General features: G+C 53.7%; 9 protein-coding genes across 9 annotated transcripts; 6 read left to right on the top strand and 3 right to left on the bottom strand.

Annotated features, from left to right (window-relative positions):
- Positions 1-368: 368 nt before the first annotated feature.
- On the top strand, positions 369-1,422 carry BBK36DRAFT_19037 (hypothetical protein; the record flags this gene model as incomplete). The annotated part of the gene is made up of 3 exons (XM_024897866.1): positions 369-485; positions 614-1,144; positions 1,264-1,422. 3 exons carry the CDS (start codon positions 369-371, stop codon positions 1,420-1,422), a joined length of 807 nt encoding a protein of 268 aa, XP_024750851.1.
- A 933-nt stretch (positions 1,423-2,355) lies between these two features.
- On the bottom strand, positions 2,356-4,689 carry BBK36DRAFT_1167925 (ARM repeat-containing protein; the record flags this gene model as incomplete). Its single annotated transcript, XM_024895103.1, has 3 exons — positions 2,356-2,892; positions 2,956-4,569; positions 4,627-4,689. The coding sequence occupies 3 exons, from the start codon at positions 4,687-4,689 to the stop codon at positions 2,356-2,358; spliced, it is 2,214 nt and encodes a 737-aa protein (XP_024750850.1).
- Positions 4,690-5,969: 1,280 nt separating this feature from the next.
- On the bottom strand, positions 5,970-6,638 carry BBK36DRAFT_1135059 (hypothetical protein). Its single transcript, XM_024892514.1, has 4 exons — positions 6,566-6,638; positions 6,299-6,504; positions 6,192-6,241; positions 5,970-6,122 (listed from the first exon to the last, which is right to left on the bottom strand). Exons 1-4 carry the CDS (start codon positions 6,632-6,634, stop codon positions 6,097-6,099), a joined length of 351 nt encoding a protein of 116 aa, XP_024750849.1. The 5' UTR covers positions 6,635-6,638; the 3' UTR covers positions 5,970-6,096.
- Positions 6,639-6,854: 216 nt separating this feature from the next.
- BBK36DRAFT_1196966 (ribonuclease III) lies at positions 6,855-8,177 on the top strand (the record flags this gene model as incomplete). The annotated part of the gene is made up of 2 exons (XM_024896960.1): positions 6,855-7,193; positions 7,260-8,177. 2 exons carry the CDS (start codon positions 6,855-6,857, stop codon positions 8,175-8,177), a joined length of 1,257 nt encoding a protein of 418 aa, XP_024750848.1.
- Positions 8,178-9,420: 1,243 nt separating this feature from the next.
- BBK36DRAFT_1167923 (acyl-CoA binding protein) lies at positions 9,421-10,454 on the top strand (the record flags this gene model as incomplete). The annotated part of the gene is made up of 3 exons (XM_024895102.1): positions 9,421-9,436; positions 9,518-9,815; positions 9,890-10,454. The coding sequence occupies 3 exons, from the start codon at positions 9,421-9,423 to the stop codon at positions 10,452-10,454; spliced, it is 879 nt and encodes a 292-aa protein (XP_024750847.1).
- Positions 10,455-11,173: 719 nt separating this feature from the next.
- On the top strand, positions 11,174-15,489 carry BBK36DRAFT_1135058 (WD40 repeat-like protein). The gene is made up of 4 exons (XM_024892513.1): positions 11,174-11,634; positions 11,695-14,759; positions 14,790-15,217; positions 15,284-15,489. Exons 1-4 carry the CDS (start codon positions 11,426-11,428, stop codon positions 15,326-15,328), a joined length of 3,747 nt encoding a protein of 1,248 aa, XP_024750846.1. The 5' UTR covers positions 11,174-11,425; the 3' UTR covers positions 15,329-15,489.
- Positions 15,490-16,274: 785 nt separating this feature from the next.
- Positions 16,275-17,260, top strand: BBK36DRAFT_168613 (hypothetical protein; the record flags this gene model as incomplete). Its single annotated transcript, XM_024897807.1, is given in 5 exon segments — positions 16,275-16,600; positions 16,668-16,836; positions 16,856-16,920; positions 16,943-17,036; positions 17,068-17,260. Coding segments are annotated over 2 exon segments (452 nt in total), but the record flags the coding sequence as incomplete, so codon positions are not given.
- On the bottom strand, positions 17,127-17,645 carry BBK36DRAFT_1164362 (hypothetical protein; the record flags this gene model as incomplete). Its single annotated transcript, XM_024894636.1, has 4 exons — positions 17,127-17,266; positions 17,352-17,414; positions 17,489-17,504; positions 17,583-17,645. The coding sequence occupies 4 exons, from the start codon at positions 17,643-17,645 to the stop codon at positions 17,127-17,129; spliced, it is 282 nt and encodes a 93-aa protein (XP_024750844.1).
- Positions 17,646-18,042: 397 nt separating this feature from the next.
- Positions 18,043-19,015, top strand: BBK36DRAFT_1133172 (cytochrome c oxidase, subunit VIb; the record flags this gene model as incomplete). Its single annotated transcript, XM_024892074.1, has 4 exons — positions 18,043-18,097; positions 18,465-18,580; positions 18,669-18,732; positions 18,804-19,015. The coding sequence occupies 4 exons, from the start codon at positions 18,043-18,045 to the stop codon at positions 18,836-18,838; spliced, it is 270 nt and encodes an 89-aa protein (XP_024750843.1). The 3' UTR covers positions 18,839-19,015.
- Positions 19,016-19,230: the final 215 nt, after the last annotated feature.

Below are 19,230 nucleotides of genomic sequence, written 5' to 3'. Positions count from 1 at the left end.
GCCATTTACTTACCCAACCTGGAAAGTAGCCAATGACATCAAGCCAAGATCCGCAGCCGAGGTTTGTCCATGCCGACGGACATCATTCAGCCAACTCCACCACTTCACATGCATGTAGCTGAGTGGATTGAGCCAAACGAGTGATGAATGAGAGACAAAAGCATCAACACCAGCTATTCTCATCTTCCCGAGCCCCTGAATACCCTCGATAAACCCATCTCTTCCGTCCTCTTTCACCTATCAAGCCCGAACGGGACAGCCTACATCCCCGCATCGGCCATTCCCCAGCTCTCATCGCAAACGAAACCCCTCTCTCAACGCTACCTATACCCGACGAACAACACACCCATCTCGACAAACCCAGAAAAATGGCTGAACCACAAGAGCCCTTCCCCGGCGCAGACGGAATCCGCTCCCTCACCGACAAAGACTCCATCTTTAGAGCCTTTGACTCTTATCCTTGGACCAAGGACGCCGCCTTTCTCGTACGTTTGATCTCCCAACCTCACACACTACTACTCACTCATCCATCCCCTCTCACGCTCATGTCATCCACAAACTCACAAGACCAACTCCTATTCGATATATATACTGACATATATATATAAAACAGTCCGGCCTCCGCGCCATCCTCGGGCCCCCCAACCCCTCCTCCTCCTCCCAAAAGGGCTCCCTCCGCGACATCGCCACCCACGCCCGCATCTTCTACTACGCCCAGCGCATCGGCGTCCAGATCGACTTCGCCGCCTACCAGGCCTGGCTCGCCCAGCACCCGGACCACAGCACGCCTCACATCGTGCCGCCAGAGTACGAGCAGGAGCCGTCTGCTTCTTCTTCTCCTACGCTAGCTTCCCCTTCTTCTTCTTCCCCATCTCATTCTACTACCTCTCCCACTGCTTCGTCAGCGGCAGCGGCAGCAGTAGCAGCAGCAGCAGCAACCCCATGGCAACAAGCCGCCCCAAAAGCAGACCTCTACGTCCCACGCAACAAACTCTCCTCCTCCGCAAACTCCACATCTCCATCGTCTTCGTCAGAGCCCGAGCCGGCATACCCAATCGCCTTTGCGGAAATGATCAAGCTCCTCCAAGAGGGCAAGCCCATTCCCGGCATCAGACAGATCCCCAACACCATTGAACGAGATTCCGTAAGTTTAGGACCCCTATCATCATTTGCTCTTCTTCCTTTGCTTCACCACTTTGCGAGTTTGACCCCATAGTTCAGCTACATTGTGCTCACACGTTCCCCCTCTTGCCCCCCTTATAGACAGTCAAGCCTGTTGGATCACGGCCCGTTCCAAAAAAGCCTTGGGAAAGGGAAGCTTCTGCTGCTACGGAAGCGAGTTCCCCCTTTGTTGAGAACACTCTTGATCTCGAGTTTCCTCCGGTGGAGCAACAGGCGGCTACAGCTGCGACGCAGTCCTGATTGAGTCATGACGTATCAAACAGCTGTGGAAAGGAGCCTGATGTCGGAATGCATGTATGGCGTCCTACTGAAGATTGGCTAGAGTTCAAGCCCTGGTCAAGGATCCCTCTCGACGCCAGGCTAAGCATATACCATCACATTTGTTTACAAGCATACCCCTTTGAGCCTGAAATTCTGCCTTGATTAGACGCTCTAGCATTCATTATCTGAGATCACGACCACTAGTGTGCCAAGCACGCAGCCGCCGTGGTCACGACAAAAAAGAGAAATCCTGTAAAAAAGAGCGTCGAAACTATTAACACAATTAAGCCTTCTTCGTATAACATCCCTCCATCGTCTCCGCTGCGCAAACAAGATGCATTCTCCATCGCAAGTGATACACCATGCCCCTCTTCTCCCCTCTTCGGTCTAATTTTTTGTTTTCTTTTGCTCTTTTCTTACAATGTTCGAGGGGCCCGCGGGCTTTTTCTATCAGGAGGAAAAGTCAGCTTGTCTCGTCTCGAGTTGCAGGGGATACATACCATCCTAGGTGAATGTGCTATTGTCGTTACATGTCGAGATGCAATCTGAGCTCTTGTCAAAGAGAATGCTGTCCTCACGGCTAGCAGATGTGGTCTCCTGCATATTTCAAAATGCATAACCATAATGTGTCCAATGCACCCAGTCAGGCAGTAGCCAGCTGAGCGTAGGATGACGGGTGATCTGTAAATTGATTGCATGGGAAGATGTTCATAAGAGAAGGTCGACAAATCCTTTCGTGTCATCTTGCGATCCGGGCGAGAACAACAAGGGTGGAAGTTTGATATGGAAACGAACCGGCAACATGCTCTAAGAGAAACGAACAATGCTGCGCGGCATCACCTGGCTGAAAACTTGCCAGGTCGTGAAGAAGCGTCCCACACATCAGTCAGTCCACCGTACGCCAATGCCGCATCAACGGTAAGAGGTCCCGAAACGTGCCGGTCCTGGTCCTCCGATGCGGCCGCTGCCCATGCCCGGTCCAACTCCCGGGCCCGGGCGAGTCGTGACCGCGTGATTGGTGCACAGCATCCCGACACGAGATCCAAACTTGGAGCCCCTGAGAGAGACCATGTGCTTTCGAATATGGGCAGCAACCATCTCACGATGTTGAGGAGAAGCGTTGTTAAGAATCCACTGAATAAGGTAATTTCCGTACTGGTCGCTGGCAATGTCAATCAGAGGGATGCGGGTGCGATCGCGGCGTCCCTCGCAAACTCTATCAAGATATCGACCCAGGAACTCGGCACTACCAATCTTGAGACACTTCTCCACAACTTTGGAGGCGAACTGGTCGGTGCTATACTCCGCGGCATACCGGATGACGTGATCAATGGCCCGGCTGCGGTCAGGGGGAGCACCGTGTTCGCAGATGTGCTGGATGCACCAGTTCCCAAACTGACCGTGAGCCACAATGTCGATATTGGCAAGGACCTCTTCAATGCAAGGACGCTAAAAATCACAAGTTAGCAAGCTTTTCACCAAAATCTCAGTAAACTCCCATATACCACCTACCTTGTCTTCTTCGAGGCAGTTCTCAAAGATATTCTGAACAACCAGGCTGCCAGTCTCGCCAAGGGCAACCTCGTGCCACATTCCCCTGAGCGACTCATTGACAAACTTCATGATCTGGGGAGGAGACTCGGTCCATCGAAGTTCGAAAAGCTTCTGCCAGACGTGACAAGCATATCTGTGAATCACAGTCTCGGGGATACGACGGAGGAGCTCGTGGACCATGATTGCCTTGTACTCTTCTGGGACCGAGTCAAAGGCCTTCTGGACGACATGGCATCCAAAAGGATCCATGGACAAATTGAGAGTATTGCCACGAATGGCTTCGGCAATCTTAATGACCTGTTCCGGGGTTCCGTGCTCAAAGCAGCGTTGGACGAGGAAATTGCCAAACCTGTTGACCATCAAGGGGTACGCCTGCGCCACGATTGCTTCGACAATCTCATACTTTTGTTCGGGTGTTCCCACCTTGAGCTTCTGCTGCAGAAAGATTGAAGCTTGCTGATCGTTGTTGCAGACAATCTTGTCAACAATGTACTTCCAGTTGCAGTTCACGTTTCGGTCGAGGAGACGACGGTAGTTGAGAGGCTCTGTTGGTGGGAGATAAGTTGGCCCCTCGGACGCAACGATCTGTTTCTCATCAGCATGTGGGTGATAATGAGTGATCTCCATCGAACTGCTAGCTACTTCGCTCTTCCAGCTGGCCTTTGAAGTGAACTCGGAGGCATGGGGAGAAAGAGGAGTGCCCATTGCTTGTTGATGAAACTGGGGGTACATGTTCATGCCCATAGGAGCCATTGCTGGTCCGACACCAACGTGGGAGCCTGGCACTGGAACGGGCAGTGGGCCACCAACCGAGTCGAACTGATGAGCCGGACCGTTGATATTGACGAAGGACCCTCCAAACTGGTGGTTTGCGTTCACTCGGCTGTCGAAACGAGCACCACGTCGGTTTGACGGGGGACGCATCATGAAATCGTGATCTGGGGTCTGTCGTTCAGGGCGATGATTGCCGACCAAGACGTAAGGCGAGTTTGGCTCCAGACAGTTCTGGTTAAATCCTCGACCGCCGAACCAGTGAGCCGGAGATGGCTCGGGAGCAGGCGGTGGAAGAGAGGCGTTGTTGGCGAAGGACGCCTTGGCAGTTCCCCAGATTCCACGAGCACGGTTGAGTGCGGCGGTGGTAGAATCGCTAGTATCGGACTGAGTATCATCCGGGGTGCCTCTGTTCCAGATACTGTCCCGAGGAGCTGCTTCAGCACGAGACATTGCTTCGGATTCCTTGACAGATCGGGACTGGGCAAGCTCTTGGTCCAGCTTGGAGATGTGGTTCCGAGCCTGTGCAAGCTGCAGTTTCAGGCGGAACACTTCTTCAGCATCTGCACGGGGTTCCTCAAGCGCAACGCTGGCTGGACGCGTATTCGGGGCCGTGGCGGAGAAACCTTCGGTCACTGGGGTGATGGGAAGCGAGGTGCTCGAAGGGGTCTGGTCATGGACTCTTAAGAAGGAACCATCGTCTTCCACTGGTTTGGACGCGATGGAATTTTGCTGCTCTGACAGCCTCGTGAAGGATTTCTCCATGTGATAGGAGTTACTGGTGAGCAGACTGTGAGGCGGCTGCGAGCACAATGTGAGTATAGAGACAACCAGAGAGCCAGTGGTGGTGGCACTCACCTTTGGATAGCCTTGATTCGCCAGCTTCGAGGTGGTCAAGGGAGAGATGCCCTTGTCTTTCATTGCCGTTCCCGATCCGGTCTCCTAGAACAGCAAGGTAAGCAAATATTGACCATCTCATCTACCACGCTATGATTCTGAAGCAAGAAGTGGAATACATGGGACGCCGCGTCGAACATCTTCGAACATCAAATCCAACAAATCGTTAGAAACTTACACCAGCGGCTGCAGTAATCGAGAGCACATCGATCGCCTGCACCAACATGTCTTTGGGGGGCGTGCCGTCAGGTAATAGGACCGAACGCGGAGGAGAAGAACCAGAGGAGCTTGAAGTCGACATTTCATCCGCGAGGAAATGCTCGGAGGGGCCTAACAGATAAAGAACAAAGGGAAAGACACCAGGGAGTGATGCTGGAAGAGACGATCCTCCTCACGAGAGTCAAACAAGGCGCAGCGTGTGTGCCAAAGATGGAAGAGGAAAAGAGGGAGGATCTGGGGCTGTGGTGTAGAGGGAGGAGAAGTCAAACGAAGAGAAATTGCAGAAGCAGATGTTAGTGGTCGGCTGGCGTCGTGGGTGAAAGAGCAGCCTGTCAGGCGGTGCAAGGAAAGAGCTGGCAGCACCCGTCAGTCTTAATCGCCGAAAATGGACACCGCCCTGTCTGCCACTCGCTAAGGCCACGGGACGAGGCACAATCTAGACGTTTGAGCGAGGCCAGGCAGCCGAAGGCGCTATTTGAAGATGCTAGAAATGGCTTTTGAGCGGCTACCCAGTGTTGAAATCGATCTCTAAGGTAAATCAAGGCATCGGATATCGATCAATGACAGAAGAAGGAAAGGCAAGAGACGGGTGGACTCAGGGAGATGTATCAGCTTGTTGTGTGCCGTCAGAGCTTCGAGAACTTGTCGACTGAGCACTGCAAGTTGCGGAACTCCTCAGTGAATCACTGCGAGCTGCCGACAAGCATCCAGACAGCTCAGCACTGTTTCCTCTTTTCTACGTAAGGACAATGAAGAAAGCAATACAACTCATCGTGCCCAGAATAACCATGAGGAATGAAGGTTCTGGGGCCTGGTGCCACCTCAGGAGGCGTCAAGTTACTGCGCAAACAACGTTGAGGTGGAAGGGCTCAACAATCGCTCCGGGGGCTTGCCTCCCAGCACAAGCGTTACTCCATCCCGATAAGCTTGGCAAAACTTTCTGTCAAATCCATCTTATCCAAGAGATTTTACTTTATTTTTGCTCTTTTTGCAAACCGCATCAGGCGTCCTAGCCCGAGCAGAGGGTAATTGTACAGTATCGTCATTTTGACAGTTTCGGGTGGCATCACAAAACCTTTTGAGTCACCGTTTCCTCCAACGCCTTTGTTCTCCATTTTGACAGCCTCCCTCCATACCTCTCGTAAACCTTATTTCATGGTAATCGGACGTGGCGCTGCAGAAAGGGCATCACCAGAGCGGATATTGCGACGATTATCGCTTCTTTCCCGGCGTGGGAGCTGCAAAATTGTCAGCTGATGGCCCATCCAAAATAACCAAGAAATATCATAGGGTTGCCTGTGACGTACCAGGAGGACCCTTCTTCTTTTTCGGTGCACTCTTTCCACGTTGTTTGAGCCTAGAGTTGTAGTGTTAGCCGACTGCTCTCTCAAAGAATCTTCCCAATTGCACCTACTCTTCGATGTACTCGAACCGATCCTCCTCGGCATCGTCCCACGTAGCAAGGACTGGTCCAAACTCCCGCTTCACATCCTTGATCGAGGCCAGCTTTCGAGGGTAGTAGGCGGCGAGGGCTGGGCCTTTGAGTCGCTGTCGCAAAACCTTGTTGCCCATGCGAATCCCCTCAGGGTTGAATGTCGAGGCGAAGACTTGGCATTGCGCCTATGGAAACGTCAGTCGTCGAGCTTAGAAGATTGCGAGGAGATGCATGCGGCGACTTTACCTTCATCAATGCTACTAACCGCTCTCGAGGGACACTCATCTTTACATGCTTGATCTCGAAAGATGGCATCGGCTTCTGGACGTTGAATGAAGTTTGAATGCGCATGTCAGAAGAGACCGGGCTAGTTCATATCGGGACTAGATCCTGCTGCGCGCTGAGACGTGGGTCTTGCTAGCTGCGATTCAACTCGCCCAAGAAATAGATAAGTCCCCGTCAATTCAAGCTTGATCTTCACATCAAACGCGACGAACTTCATCATAAAATTTGGTGTTGGTCTCAGATAAACACTATGACCAAGCGACCAAATTCATCTCCCGGTGGCCACGGGGCAAAGCGGCAGCAGATTGGGGATCCCAGAAGGACCGGCGATTCCGTCAACAGCAGCGAAGCAACAAGCGAGGCGTTCGCAGCACTTGCAGAACAGGCAGACGAGCTGGTTGAATGCCTCCAAATCTTGAAGCAGCAGCTTTCACAGAGCAAGAACCCTGCAGAGCTCCAAGTTGGAAGCGTCAAATCACGGCTGTCCAGATTATCCAAGCAGCTGCTTCCCTCGTTTGAGATTATCGGGTCTCTGAATGAGCCTGACGTTGAGATGGCGCAGCCCACGGTTGCTGATGCGACGCCAACGGTATGCGCTTGACTTTCCCGTGGACTTCCTTTGTCTGAACCCGATGTGATGCTAATTTGAATGCAGCAGGTCCCAGAAGCCACGCAAAACACTTCTAACATACTTTTACTGTCAAATATCAAAGTGACGCCGTGGACGTCTTCGGAAATTCGGCAAGAGTGGCCTCCTCTGCCTCCAATTCTTGACCCCAAACTGGCTGAGGAGGTATTCACACATCCAGGACTTGGACTCAAGTACAACTATGAGCGCTTGGAATGGTTAGGCGACGCATATATCGAGCTAATAGCGAGCTCTCTGATTCACCAAACATTCACGCAGCTGCGGTCTGGAACTTGCGCGCAGCTCCGCGAGAGATGTGTGCGCAATATCACCCTCGCCGAGTTCTTTCGGCACTACGATATGTCTAGGTGGGCAAAGCTTCCGGGCTCTTTTCGCGATCACATGTCACTGGGACGGGGACGCTCCAAGGATAAAGATTTGCTGAAGACGCAAGCCGACATGTTCGAAGCCTATGTCGCAGCCATAATTCTCTCGGATCCCGAACGAGGGCTCATCACCGTGGTAGGATGGCTCAGAGCTCTCTGGGGCAGGACGCTCAGGGAAGACATTTACAAGGCAGAGGCGGCGAAGAGGCAGTCAGAAAGTCAACCAGCACAGTCAGAAACAGTAGACTCAAGCGCCAAACAGCGGCTGAGCGTCAAGATCGTGACCAAGGGCGTTACCATCGAGTACAAAGATCTACCTGGCGAGAAAAGGGACAAGAATCTGGGACTGCCCCTGTTTACCGTTGGAGCATATCTGACCGGCTACGGCGAGGTTGGAAGATTGTTGGCAGTCGGCACGGCTTTGAGCAAGAAGGACGCTGGCAATAAGGCAGCCGAGGCGGCGTTGCAGAACAAGCGGCTGATACAGGCATACGAGGAGAAGAAGAAGCAGTATATGCAAGCCAGAGACAATAATTCCGTTTTGGACAGGCTTTTATAAGAAGACGTCTGAGAGCCCGGACACGGTACAGGCAAATGGGGGAAGGACGATGAGCGGACGTGGGATCTGACTGGAGGTGGGTTAATCCTCCAGAAGATACCACTACTTACTACATGTACAAATGATGTAAAGAATACCACCCAAATACATACCTTACGATGCTAGTATTTCTTGTTGAAACAAACCGCATGGGAAATGGGACGCTATATCGAGCGGCTATTAGCGAAATGTCTTGCCGTGGCTAACGGCTGTAACAAGCTGTTGCATCGTTCTGTCTTGGGGCGCGATCGCCTGATACGACCCGTCCTCTGTGTACGCCTCAATCGTGAGAGGAGAGCCGCGATATTTCACAGGTGCGCATGTTTTCTAGAGCCCCATTGCAATTATATAATCAGATTTCTGATGATTAGAGACAGAACGAGATCAAACGTCTGCTCATGTTTATACATGTACCTCAAAGCTGAATGCCTCCAATCAAGACCATGTCCAGCTGTTGGGCACCCAATCCGGGGTAAACTGGAACAGACGCTAGAACATGAACGGGTGCCTATCTGCAGTTCATGTCCATCGTTCATGTACCCGTGACTAAGCGCCTAGGCGACTTTCACGTGCTGCCGCAGGTAGTCCATACCCGGCTCAATGACGCGAGCCCAGCTCAGGCCGTGCCACAAGCCCTTTTCCAGCAGCCGAGAACCCCCTGGCCGGGTGTACCTAGTTGTACTTTGTAGCGCTGAAGCGTTCTCCGAGCTTAAACTGGAGCGCGCGCGCGCCGAGGTTCAATTGCGACTGGAGCCGGAACGACAGACCGAGAGCCTCGAGTTGTCAACGAACGCCCGCAGAGCATAATCTCGACAAATCCGCTGCCTCGCCTTTTGCCACGGTTGATCAATCGCCTGGATCCCTTTGTCTCTGTCGCCCGAATCTACGCCATTTGTTGGGATCAGGAATTCTTGCTTCTGCGCCGGTGACGACGAGCTGGTCAAGCGACAAACCACCCTCGGCCCTTATCGCCAACCGATCAGCTGTTCCGGGTCAACAAACACTAGAGACGACTTCGACGCCTCTGCCGCTCTGCCCAACAATTGCCATCGGAGACGCACGAAGAACCGTGATTCAAAAGAGGGAGGAGGGCATTACGATTAAATTAGGGTAGAAGAATTTCCTCTCGATTTTTTTGGTCACCTCCAAGAGATCGCATCAGGCTCGTTGGGAGCAGCGCGGCTCCCCGTCATAGCCGCCCCCGATGGCGGACTCCGTGGGTGGGTAACCAACAGATGCATTCAATCCCATGTCCCCACGACGAGCCCGCAATGGCACATGCTGACGGCCCAATGGTACAGATCGAGTCTTTGTTCATGCCTTAAATACCGTCAAGAAGATACCCAAGACCGGAGCCTCGCGGCCGCCCCCTTCCGAGCGGCTACGGCTGTATGGTCTCTACAAACAGGCCATGGAGGGCGATGTTGATGGCGTCATGGAGATGCCCACGGCTGGGTCAGGTCTGCCGCCGGACGAGCTGCAGAAGGAGCGGGATAAATGGGATGCGTGGAATTCTCAAAAGGGCTTGACAAGGACTGAGTCCAAGAGGCGATACATCGAGGCCCTCATCGAGACCATGCACAAATACGCAAATACATCGTGAGAATCCCCGCCTACATGTTGCAAGTCAATATCCGCATAGATGATCCAGGGTACTAACCTCCCGCAAGCAGAGATGGGAGGGAACTCGTTGCCGAGCTCGAGTTTGTCTGGAATCAGATCAAAGACAACGTTCCTAGCTCCGATTCCTCATCCGCCAATCAGAGAGACCTAACGCACAGCTTCCACCAGCCCAGGAGCGGCAGCGAGGGGCCCATGAAGATTCTCAGTCCCATGAGCGAGCAGGACGCGGTCGAGCTGCGATCCCGCATGCTGGTTGACGAGGACGACGAGGACGCGGTGGCAAGGGACGAAGAGGACCGTGCCGTCAGCCTGCAGAACAGCCGGTGGTCCAAGAAGATGGAGCGAGCCATCACCAAGCTCACGGCAGAAGTCGCCGCTCTCCGCGAACAGATCGCCACGGGGCGTGAGTGGAGGTCGAAGAAGGAGAAGAGCTTCCCCTCGTGGATAAAGTGGTTCATATTCGTCGCCATGAAGCACTTGCTGATTGACTGCGTTGTCCTAAGCATAATACTCCTTTGGATGAGGAGGCGAAAGGACCGGCGGCTGGAAGACATTGTGAGGGCGGCATTGCGGCTGGTCAGGGAATACGTCAGAAATGTGCTTCCGTCTAGGTGAGACGATGCCGGCGACTGACCGACCGTAACGTACCTATACTTTTACACCCTCTGGCCTTCTGACAGCATCCTCGCACCGTCTCATTGCTGATCAGGTTCTCAATCTCCATGACCGTCACGAAATACCATGCACATCCTTTACGAATACCAGCCTCTCCGAATGCCACATGCGTCCGCCACATATCAAACATCTGCGCCTTTCTGGTCTTCGATAATGTTTTTTCCACACAACATGATACTATCTAGACTATAGAGGTCGGTATATATCTACATTTTGGATAACAAGTAAACCATATCTACATCATTGTCATTTTCCATCTGCCATGTATAGGTTATAGTAATTCTTGAGTCGTATAATCTATGTGTTCTTAACATTGTATTCTACCGCTTGGAGTGGTTCTTCACGAGTCGCAATTTACCCGATCTGGATCTGCCACACAGAATAGCCCCGTATGGACGCCTGTTATATTGAGCCTGTCACAGCTCAGCAACACACCTCGCACCTGAGTTTACTGCATATATAACTAAAAAGATATTCCAGCGGCGTGATAATTTCTATCGAGTAGTCTTCGTTTCTTGTCTTTTGCTGCAGATGTTGTGCAGGAGTGTCCCCAAGCTCACGATAGTCTGTTGCAGCAGCAACGGCGGCGTCACGTGCAGCGACCAGTCGCCAGCTAGCCGCAGAGCACAGACGCGCATTTTGGGCAGGGAGGAGCTCATGCGAACATCTGGCCTGCAATCTGGCATCATACTAAGCTGGCCCTGGACTCTCGACCAAACCCGCAAAGCCAGTCCGCCTCCCAGCACCGCGATCGTCTCTGCTCAGACAGACTCTGGGAGCTGCGCACCGCTCGACTCATCAATGCTGCATCAGGGCCGCTGACTGGGCATTCACCACTCTCTTTCTTCTTCCAATTCGCCGCTGTTTTAATCGCTCCGTCCTGATCGTATTACATCCGCAACCCCGCCACCATGGTGCGCCTACGAGATATCCCCCGAACGGCCACCTTTGCGTGGTCGCCCGGCGCCGGCAAGCCCATGGTCGCCACCGGGACCAAGGCTGGAGCGGTCGACGCCGACTTCTCTGACGAGAGCAAGCTGGAACTCTGGGATCTCGCGCTGGACAACCAGGAGCAGGGCATCGAACTCCAGCCCGTGGTCAGCATCACCACAGAGTCAAGGTAGGGATTCTGGCTGGTCTTGAATTACGATTGCTTTGACTCAATTGCTGAGGCTATTAGATTCTACGATATCGCTTGGGGGCCTCCCGACGCCAACCACCCCAGGGGTATCATCGCAGGTGCTCTGGAGAACGGCACTCTCGAACTGTGGGATGTCGAGAAGCTCGAGGCTGGAGCTTCTGACGCCTCCATCTCCAAGACGACGAAGCACACCGGTGCTATCAAGGCACTCCAGTTCAACCCTCTGAAGCCGCAGATTCTGGCCACTGCCGGTGCCAAGGGCGAGCTGTTCATCTACGACATCGGCGACATCGAAAACCCATTCCGTCTGGGAAACGCGGCGGCCCGATCCGACGACATCGATTGCTTGGCCTGGAACCGCAAGGTCTCTCACATCCTCGCTACTGGAGGCCCCGGCGGCTTCGTGACCGTCTGGGATCTGAAGACGAAGAAGGCGTCCTTGACCCTGAACAACAACCGCAAGCCAGTCAGCGCCATTGCCTGGGACCCCAACAACTCAACAAAGCTTCTCACGGCAACCCCTGATGACAACACACCCGTCATCTTCTTGTGGGACTTGCGCAACTCCAATGCCCCGGAGAAGACCCTCCAGGGACACGAGCAGGGTGTCTTGTCACTATCGTGGTGCCAGCAGGATCCTGACCTGTTGCTCTCATCCGGCAAGGACAACAAGACGATTGTTTGGAACCCGCATACCGGAGAGCGTTACGGAGAGTTGCCCGAGGTCACCAACTGGACGTTCCAGACACGCTTCCACCCTCACAACCCTAACCTTTCCGCCACCGCAAGCTTCGACGGCAAGATCACGATCCAAACGCTTCAGAACACCAACCCTGATAAGTCGCAAGCTGTCAACGAGAAGCCCCTGGATGACGAAGAATTCTTCAGGGCTGCACAGACCCAGCCTCAGGGAGCTTCATGGTCTTTGACCAAGGCACCCAAGTGGTTTGAGCGACCTATTGGTGCTTCCTTTGGCTTTGGCGGTAAACTTGTCATTTTCAGGGAGGTACCAGCTCAGGCCGGGCAGAAGCGGTCATCTAAGCTATCCATCTCGCAATTTTCCGCCGACTCAGATGTCGCATCCGCCATTGAAAGGTTTCAAGAGGCTCTTAAATCCGAGGATGTGATTACGCTTTGTGAAGAGAGGAAGGCTCAGGCCCAGACGGAGGAAGAGAAGGCAGACTGGACAGTTATCGAGACATTGGCCGGCGAGAACTCTCGTTCAAAGATTGTTGAGCATCTCGGCTTCAAAGAGGAAGATCTCACAAACGGGTCTTCTGCTGATGCGCCCGAAGGAGAGGAAAAGGAGACGCCTAAAAAGGAGGAGGAAGCCACTGACGCAGAGGCCAAGCCCAGACGCCTGTCCAACTTCTTTGGTGGAGACGGCGAGGCTGAGGGAGACGATGACTTCCTCTCTGGCCTGGCTGCCAACAAAGGGGCCAAGACTGAGAAGCCTTTTCATCTTTTCAGTGACGGCGATACATCCGTTGAGAAAGACATTACAAGAGCTCTCATGCTGGGCAACTTTGCCAAGGCTACGGATATCTGCTTGAAGGAGGATCGCATCGCAGATGCCTTCCTCATTGCCAACTGTGGCGGCCAAGAACTTGTCGAAAAGGTACAATCTGCTTATCTCGCGCGCAAGGACGGCGTTCCTAGCTACCTGCGACTCATCAGCTCCGTTGTTGATAAGAACCTGTGGGATATTGTATACAATGCGGACCTTGAGAACTGGAAGGAGACAATGGCCATTATCTGCACCTTCTCAGACCCTACCGAGTTCCCAGACCTCTGCGAGGCACTGGGCGACCGGATCAACGAGCAGGGTCAGCGAAAGGACGCCTCTTTCTGCTACCTCGTGGGCTCGAAGCTCGAAAAGGTTGTCGCCATTTGGGTGGATGAGCTTAAGGAGTCGGAGCAAGCCGGAATGCAGCAGGAGTCTGGTGATTCTACCTTTTCGGTACACACTCGATCGCTCCAGAGCTTCATTGAGAAGGTGACTGTATTCCGCCACGTCGCCAAGTTCCAGGACAAGGAACTGTCAAAGACGGACGACTGGAAGCTGGCAACCCTCTACGACAAGTATACCGAGTATGCCGAGATTCTCGCTGGCCAGGGCAAGCTGGAAGTTGCTCAGAAATATCTCGATCTGCTGCCGGCCAGTTACCCAGCTGCCGAGCTGACAAGGAGTCGGGTGAAGCTCGCAACGCAGAAGAAGCCTGCTGCCGCGCCGGTCACGGCGTCTCGCCGAACGCCATCAACCACTTCAGCCGGAAGGCAGCCCCCTGCGGTGGGCTACCAACCTCCCCAGCCTGCCACCATCCCGGCTCCCACGAACCCATATGTCGGGCTGCAGCAAACTTCACCAGCAGTCTCAACCTCTCAGCAGTACAACCCCCCAGTCAACCCCTACCAGCCCCAAGGCTACCAACCCCAGGGCTATCAACCACAGGGCTACCAGCCTCCTAGCCAGTTTGGATACGCTGGTACGCCCATCGCGCCCCCTCCCATCAGTGGACCCCCGAGGAATACGACACCATCTTCGGGTCCCCCGCCTGCAGCAAAGGCCAAGAATACGGAGAACTGGAATGACGTCCCTATGGTGACGAAGGCCGTGCCACGGAGATCGACGCCCAGCGTACCGCCTATTGCGTCCCCCTTCGGAGCCCAACAGGGCCAAGGCGCTCATCCCCCTCCTCCGTCATCAACGTCTCCTTATGCGCCTGGTGCTAGGGCTAGTCCTCCTCCGCCTCCCAAGGGACCGGCTCCTCCACGAGTCCAGTCCCCATTAGCCGGACCGCCGGTGACCGGGCCACCTCGAACCTCATCTGCGGCCGCTAACCAATATGCTCCCCCGGCTCCCATAACCGGAGCAATTCCGACCCACCCGGCCCCTCCAGCTATGCCTCGCACAGCTTCGCCCTATAACGCTCCTCCTGCCGGGCCTCCTCCTTCGAACCGATATGCTCCGGTGACGGCAACTCAACAGCAGCCCGGACAGTATGCCGGCGCCACGATGCCACCACCTCCGGGCCCGGCCAGCAGACCGCCACCGCCTGCGAACCCATATGCGCCACCAGTTCAGCAGCAACCCGCAGCACCCAGTCCGTATGCCCCATCGCCCTATGCACCAGCTCCCGGACAGGTCCCGGCCTCTCAGCCGCCGCCTACGGGCCCCCCTCCGATGGGTCGGCCCCCTTCGACCACGTCTGCTCCACCGCCCCCTAAGCAGACCGCACCACCCCCAGCAGCAGCCAAGTACCCCCCTGGCGATCGGTCACATATCCCACCTCATGCTCAACAGCTGGTGGATATCCTCAGCGCTGATATGCAGCGAGTAGCCTCCAAGGCGCCTCCCACATTTGCTCCTCAAGTCAAGGACACCCAGAAGCGTCTGAACATTCTGTTCGACCACTTGAACAATGAGGAGCTTGTACAGGCATCGACTATTGAGCAGCTGACACAGCTCGCTGTTGCAATGCAAGCCAAGGACTACGCTACGGCTCAAAGGCTGCAGATGGAAATCAACCGAGACAAGACTGAGGAGTGCGGTAACTGGATGGTAAGTCGAATACTTCCAAGCTTTCACGACCGAGATTCTTCTCTTACTAACGCGCAATGTGTCTAGGTCGGAGTTAAGCGACTCATCAGCATGAGCAAGGCGACGCCTTGATGAGTGGATAATGGTGTCTATACTGGAGACTCGTGGTGTTTATTTGACGAGCTTTATTGGCGGTACGAAATCGATGGATTATGCAAGGCATTGGTTGCAACCGCAGGCGGCTCGATTAGTTAGAATACATATATATACATGATGTTTGGCGATATAGTGGTGCGTTGAGTGCTTATTGGCTTCTGAACCTTTCAAGTATAGCTTCGTCATTTGGCGATTCCCCACACGTTCACTTCACATCGACGTCTCCATTGGGGAATGCCCCCTCCCTCCTTTGATTCGCTTAGGGAATGGAGAAGCTGCGTCATGATACTCACATGAAGTGAGTTTGCATGTGCTATTCAAGAACTCAAGGCTGGTCTGGGGCGCTTCCTGGCTTAGTAACAGAAGAACAGCTGGTCAAATACAGGCTTTCAGAGCTGTGAATAGAATCGTCCTCTCAGAATCGATTGCTTAGATTACCTCAATTCTTGGAGTGAAGTGGTGTTGTGTTTCGCTTAAGCCAGAATTCGGTCGTTCGATTGTAGGGTATCGAGCTTGATAAGGTAACGAGATGAGTCTCTCGAGATCGCACTCTTATTACATGTACCAGGCTACTATATTAGACTGATTCTTCAAGCCGAGTAACTCCATACGTAGTCAAAAACCAATGATGATATTTTTTGGCCCAATTTCGACTATCAGTCACACACAATCTTATGCTGTCTTGCTTTGCGTCTCTCCATTCAGACTGTGACGTTCTCATCGGCGAAACCTCGGCTCTAGGAAGCTGTCTGTTCTTTACTTCACCTCACCAACACACAAGCTTCAAGTTTTGAGACACTGCAAGCTTACATCAAATAAGCATCAAACTCTCACACCGCATCAATTCAGTAGGAGAACCCTCCTCACTTTTCTTCCCCGTCCAAGCTCCCTATAAAGAGATCCGGAACCAAAACCTATCAAAAAATGACAGACTCTGCACGCTGGAAAGCCACCGTCTACGTCGGCGGCCTCTCGCCCCTCGTCACCCAAACCCACGTCCTCGACGCCTTCATCCCCTTTGGCGACATCGTCGAGGTGCAGCTCCCCAGGTCGGACGCCCCCAACAACTCCCAGGACCCCCACAAGGGCTTCGCGTACGTCGAGTACGAGGACAGCGCGGACGCCAAGGAGGCCATTGACAACATGGACCAGTCCGAGTTCTTTGGCAGGGTGATCAAGGTGTCGCAGGCGAGGGCGCCCAAGAGTGCGGATGAGGGGCTGGGAAGCAAAAAGGCGATTTGGGAGCAGGTGAGTTTATTTCTTTTAGGCTTGAGATTCCTGGGGATGGAGTTCACATTCTGACTTGTCTTTTCAGGAGAGCTGGCTTGCTGAGCATGCGGCGGAGGATGACGTCGCGAATCAGGCAAAGCTGGAGGAACCAGCGTCAGATCCTATGCAAGGTCTCGAGGGGCTGGATGTTGCGGGGCCCAAGCCGGAGTAGAGCTCGGGAAAGAGGGAAGCTGTAGATGTGGACAGGATATGGGGGTTACTTGTGCTTTTTCTTTTTCTTTTCTTTCTGCATAGCGACGGTGTTTGGAGGGGGACCATGTCATGGCATACTAGATTCTCTTTTTACACGAATAGTGGTAGAACCGAGGTTTTGGAACAACATGCAAGCTGTGTTTCTCATCGACACTCCGCCCTAATGCTTCTCAACATATACATTACTGAATTTCCCCCATCCGATAGTTCCCAATTAGACGCGTGTCAAACTATTGTCCCACCCAAGACGTTGCTCCTCGTCGCAAAGAGAGAAAAATAAAACTCGGACAGCTTAGTGCTCTCCGTGCTCGGTGTGGCTCTGGGCGGCGCGGGCAGCGGCACCCTGTCGGGACAGTCGCAGGTTCTTGTCGACGAAGAACTTGCGCGAGCATGAGTAGGCAGCGGCGCCCAGAGCGAAGCCGACGACGACGACTATAGCTTCATGTTAGAAGGAAAAGAGATCGCATGTGATGGGACACTTTGTGCTTCGGAAGAGCAAGGGTGAGTCTTTTCGTACAGAGGGGGTACAGCTCGGCGGGCATCTGCTTGAGCTTGCGGAGGCGCTGGGAGACGGTGTGGCCTTTTTGCGTAGAAAGGTTTGTCAATAATCTGTCGCGGGCGGGTTTGCTGCTGGTCGTCAATTGCGTCACATACCGGCCTGGTCCTCCTTCTGTAGCCGCGAGGGTTAGCCGGGGGATCTCGCATCCATCGGATCTCGAAAGTGTGAGGTCAGCAAGCTTGCACTTACGGGAACGGGGCGCATCATGCGGGCCGTAGGGCGGAAGGCCCGAAGAGCAAGAGAAGGGCGCATTGTGGTTGAGCGGAGAGGGGGGTTTTGGCCGAGGAGAGGCGATGAGGGCAGCTGAGTTGCTTTGGCTGGAAGAGGAGGCAAGTTCAGGTTGTTTTGAATTGCTGGAGAGGCAGAGGCACTAAGAGAATCTCCCGGCTCATGGTGCAATTATTCCCACCTCCAGCAAGGAAAAAGGGCCCACCCTGCGCCTGCCGGAGTGGCCCCATTGGCCGCGCTGGGCGCCTGAGGCACACATTTTGCAATCCGGAACATCTGATTCGGAAAGCAAAGCTGCTCCAGCCCATTCGACCGCAGCATCTGAACCTTCGACCTCGTTCGAATCCCGCGACCTCCAATTGCCCGCCCGCAACACGCAACCCGCACCGCCCGCCGAAGCCACCGAATCTCGCTATCCATCATGTCCGACGAGGAAGGCCAGGAGCTTGTCACCAAGCCCTTCAAGTTTGTCACTGGTACGGCGCTGTCGCACCTTGGGAGAACAGAATATCCCCTCTCCTTCTGTTCTCCGGGGAAAAAAGTGGTCTGATCTTGGGAGGTGACCCGAGGCTAACAACGGCGTTTCTTTTGTAGCTGGTGAGAATGCCCGACAACATACCCTTTTCTGCGTCAACCGCGAACGTCGAACGGCTTGAGCAATGCATTGCCCTCCACTGCGAGCGACTTGTTGGCAAGCTCGGGATAGCTTGAACTCAGCTCTGCCCGTCGCCGGAGGGCCCGCTTCCCGATATACCTACCTACCTTCATATACACGCATCCACCTACCGGACATATACATGTGCTCTACCACCGGCATGTTTCGCTAACTCGAATGCTTCTGCGCAGGCACTGATGCCCGCTTCCCCAACGTCAACCAGACCAAGCACTGCTGGCAAAACTACGTCGACTACCACAAGTGCATCATCGCCAAGGGAGAGGACTTTGCGCCTTGCCGTCAGGTACGCCAAAGAAACTGGAAAGGGGGAAAACCCCCTTTTGACTCTTGATGCGCGCATCTGTTTGTACTGAGACCAATTGTGTGTTTAGTTCTGGTTGGCCTACCGATCACTGTGCCCCTCTGGATGGTACCAGCGATGGGACGAGCAGCGCGGTATGTTTTCACTTACATACGTCTCCATTATAGTCTGAAGCTGACTGGTATCCTCTTCTTTTGCCTTACAGAGGCTGGCAACTTCCCTGTGAAGCTTGATGCTTAGATGCTCATATTTGACATGGCGGGGTATATAGCAGGAATGGGTGTTCGTATAGATTAAGCAGCCAGGTGCGCGTGTACTGCAAGGAAAGCTGTAGTAGTCAATCGCAAGCCAATGGGCACAACTTTTGAGTATGAACTCGTGAGAATGCTTTGTTGATGTACATATAGCTCAATCCGATATCCGAGGTGTGTTGAATTATAGGTACATTCTAGTAGCCGAGTATGACGTATTGCATGCGTGACCCCGAAATCACAGGGACGAGAAGAGAATCATGAGAAGAGGTGCCCTGACAGCACCGGTTAAGTCAATTAATTGGTATCGTATCAAGCTCGAATATCGCCCCTTGTCCCAGACACACCCAATGAACAAATGAACCGGAACGCCTGTGACTT

Source organism: Trichoderma citrinoviride, assembly GCF_003025115.1.
Source record: "Trichoderma citrinoviride strain TUCIM 6016 unplaced genomic scaffold BBK36scaffold_5, whole genome shotgun sequence".
Lineage (NCBI taxonomy): Eukaryota > Fungi > Ascomycota > Sordariomycetes > Hypocreales > Hypocreaceae > Trichoderma > Trichoderma citrinoviride.
This window is presented reverse-complemented; position numbering and strand designations above follow the sequence as displayed.

Coding starts and splice junctions, on each gene's coding strand:
- BBK36DRAFT_1135059 (XM_024892514.1), bottom strand. CDS start 6,634: ATGCCATCTTTCGAGATCAAGCATGTAAAGATGAGTGTCCCTCGAGAG. Junction 6,505..6,565: donor GGTTAGTAGCATTGATGAAG/GTAAAGTCGCCG, acceptor ACGTTTCCATAG/GCGCAATGCCAAGTCTTCGC. Junction 6,242..6,298: donor CGGTTCGAGTACATCGAAGA/GTAGGTGCAATT, acceptor CTACAACTCTAG/GCTCAAACAACGTGGAAAGA.
- BBK36DRAFT_1135058 (XM_024892513.1), top strand. CDS start 11,426: ATGGTGCGCCTACGAGATATCCCCCGAACGGCCACCTTTGCGTGGTCG. Junction 14,760..14,789: donor GCAGCAACCCGCAGCACCCA/GTCCGTATGCCC, acceptor CCTATGCACCAG/CTCCCGGACAGGTCCCGGCC. Junction 15,218..15,283: donor AGGAGTGCGGTAACTGGATG/GTAAGTCGAATA, acceptor CAATGTGTCTAG/GTCGGAGTTAAGCGACTCAT.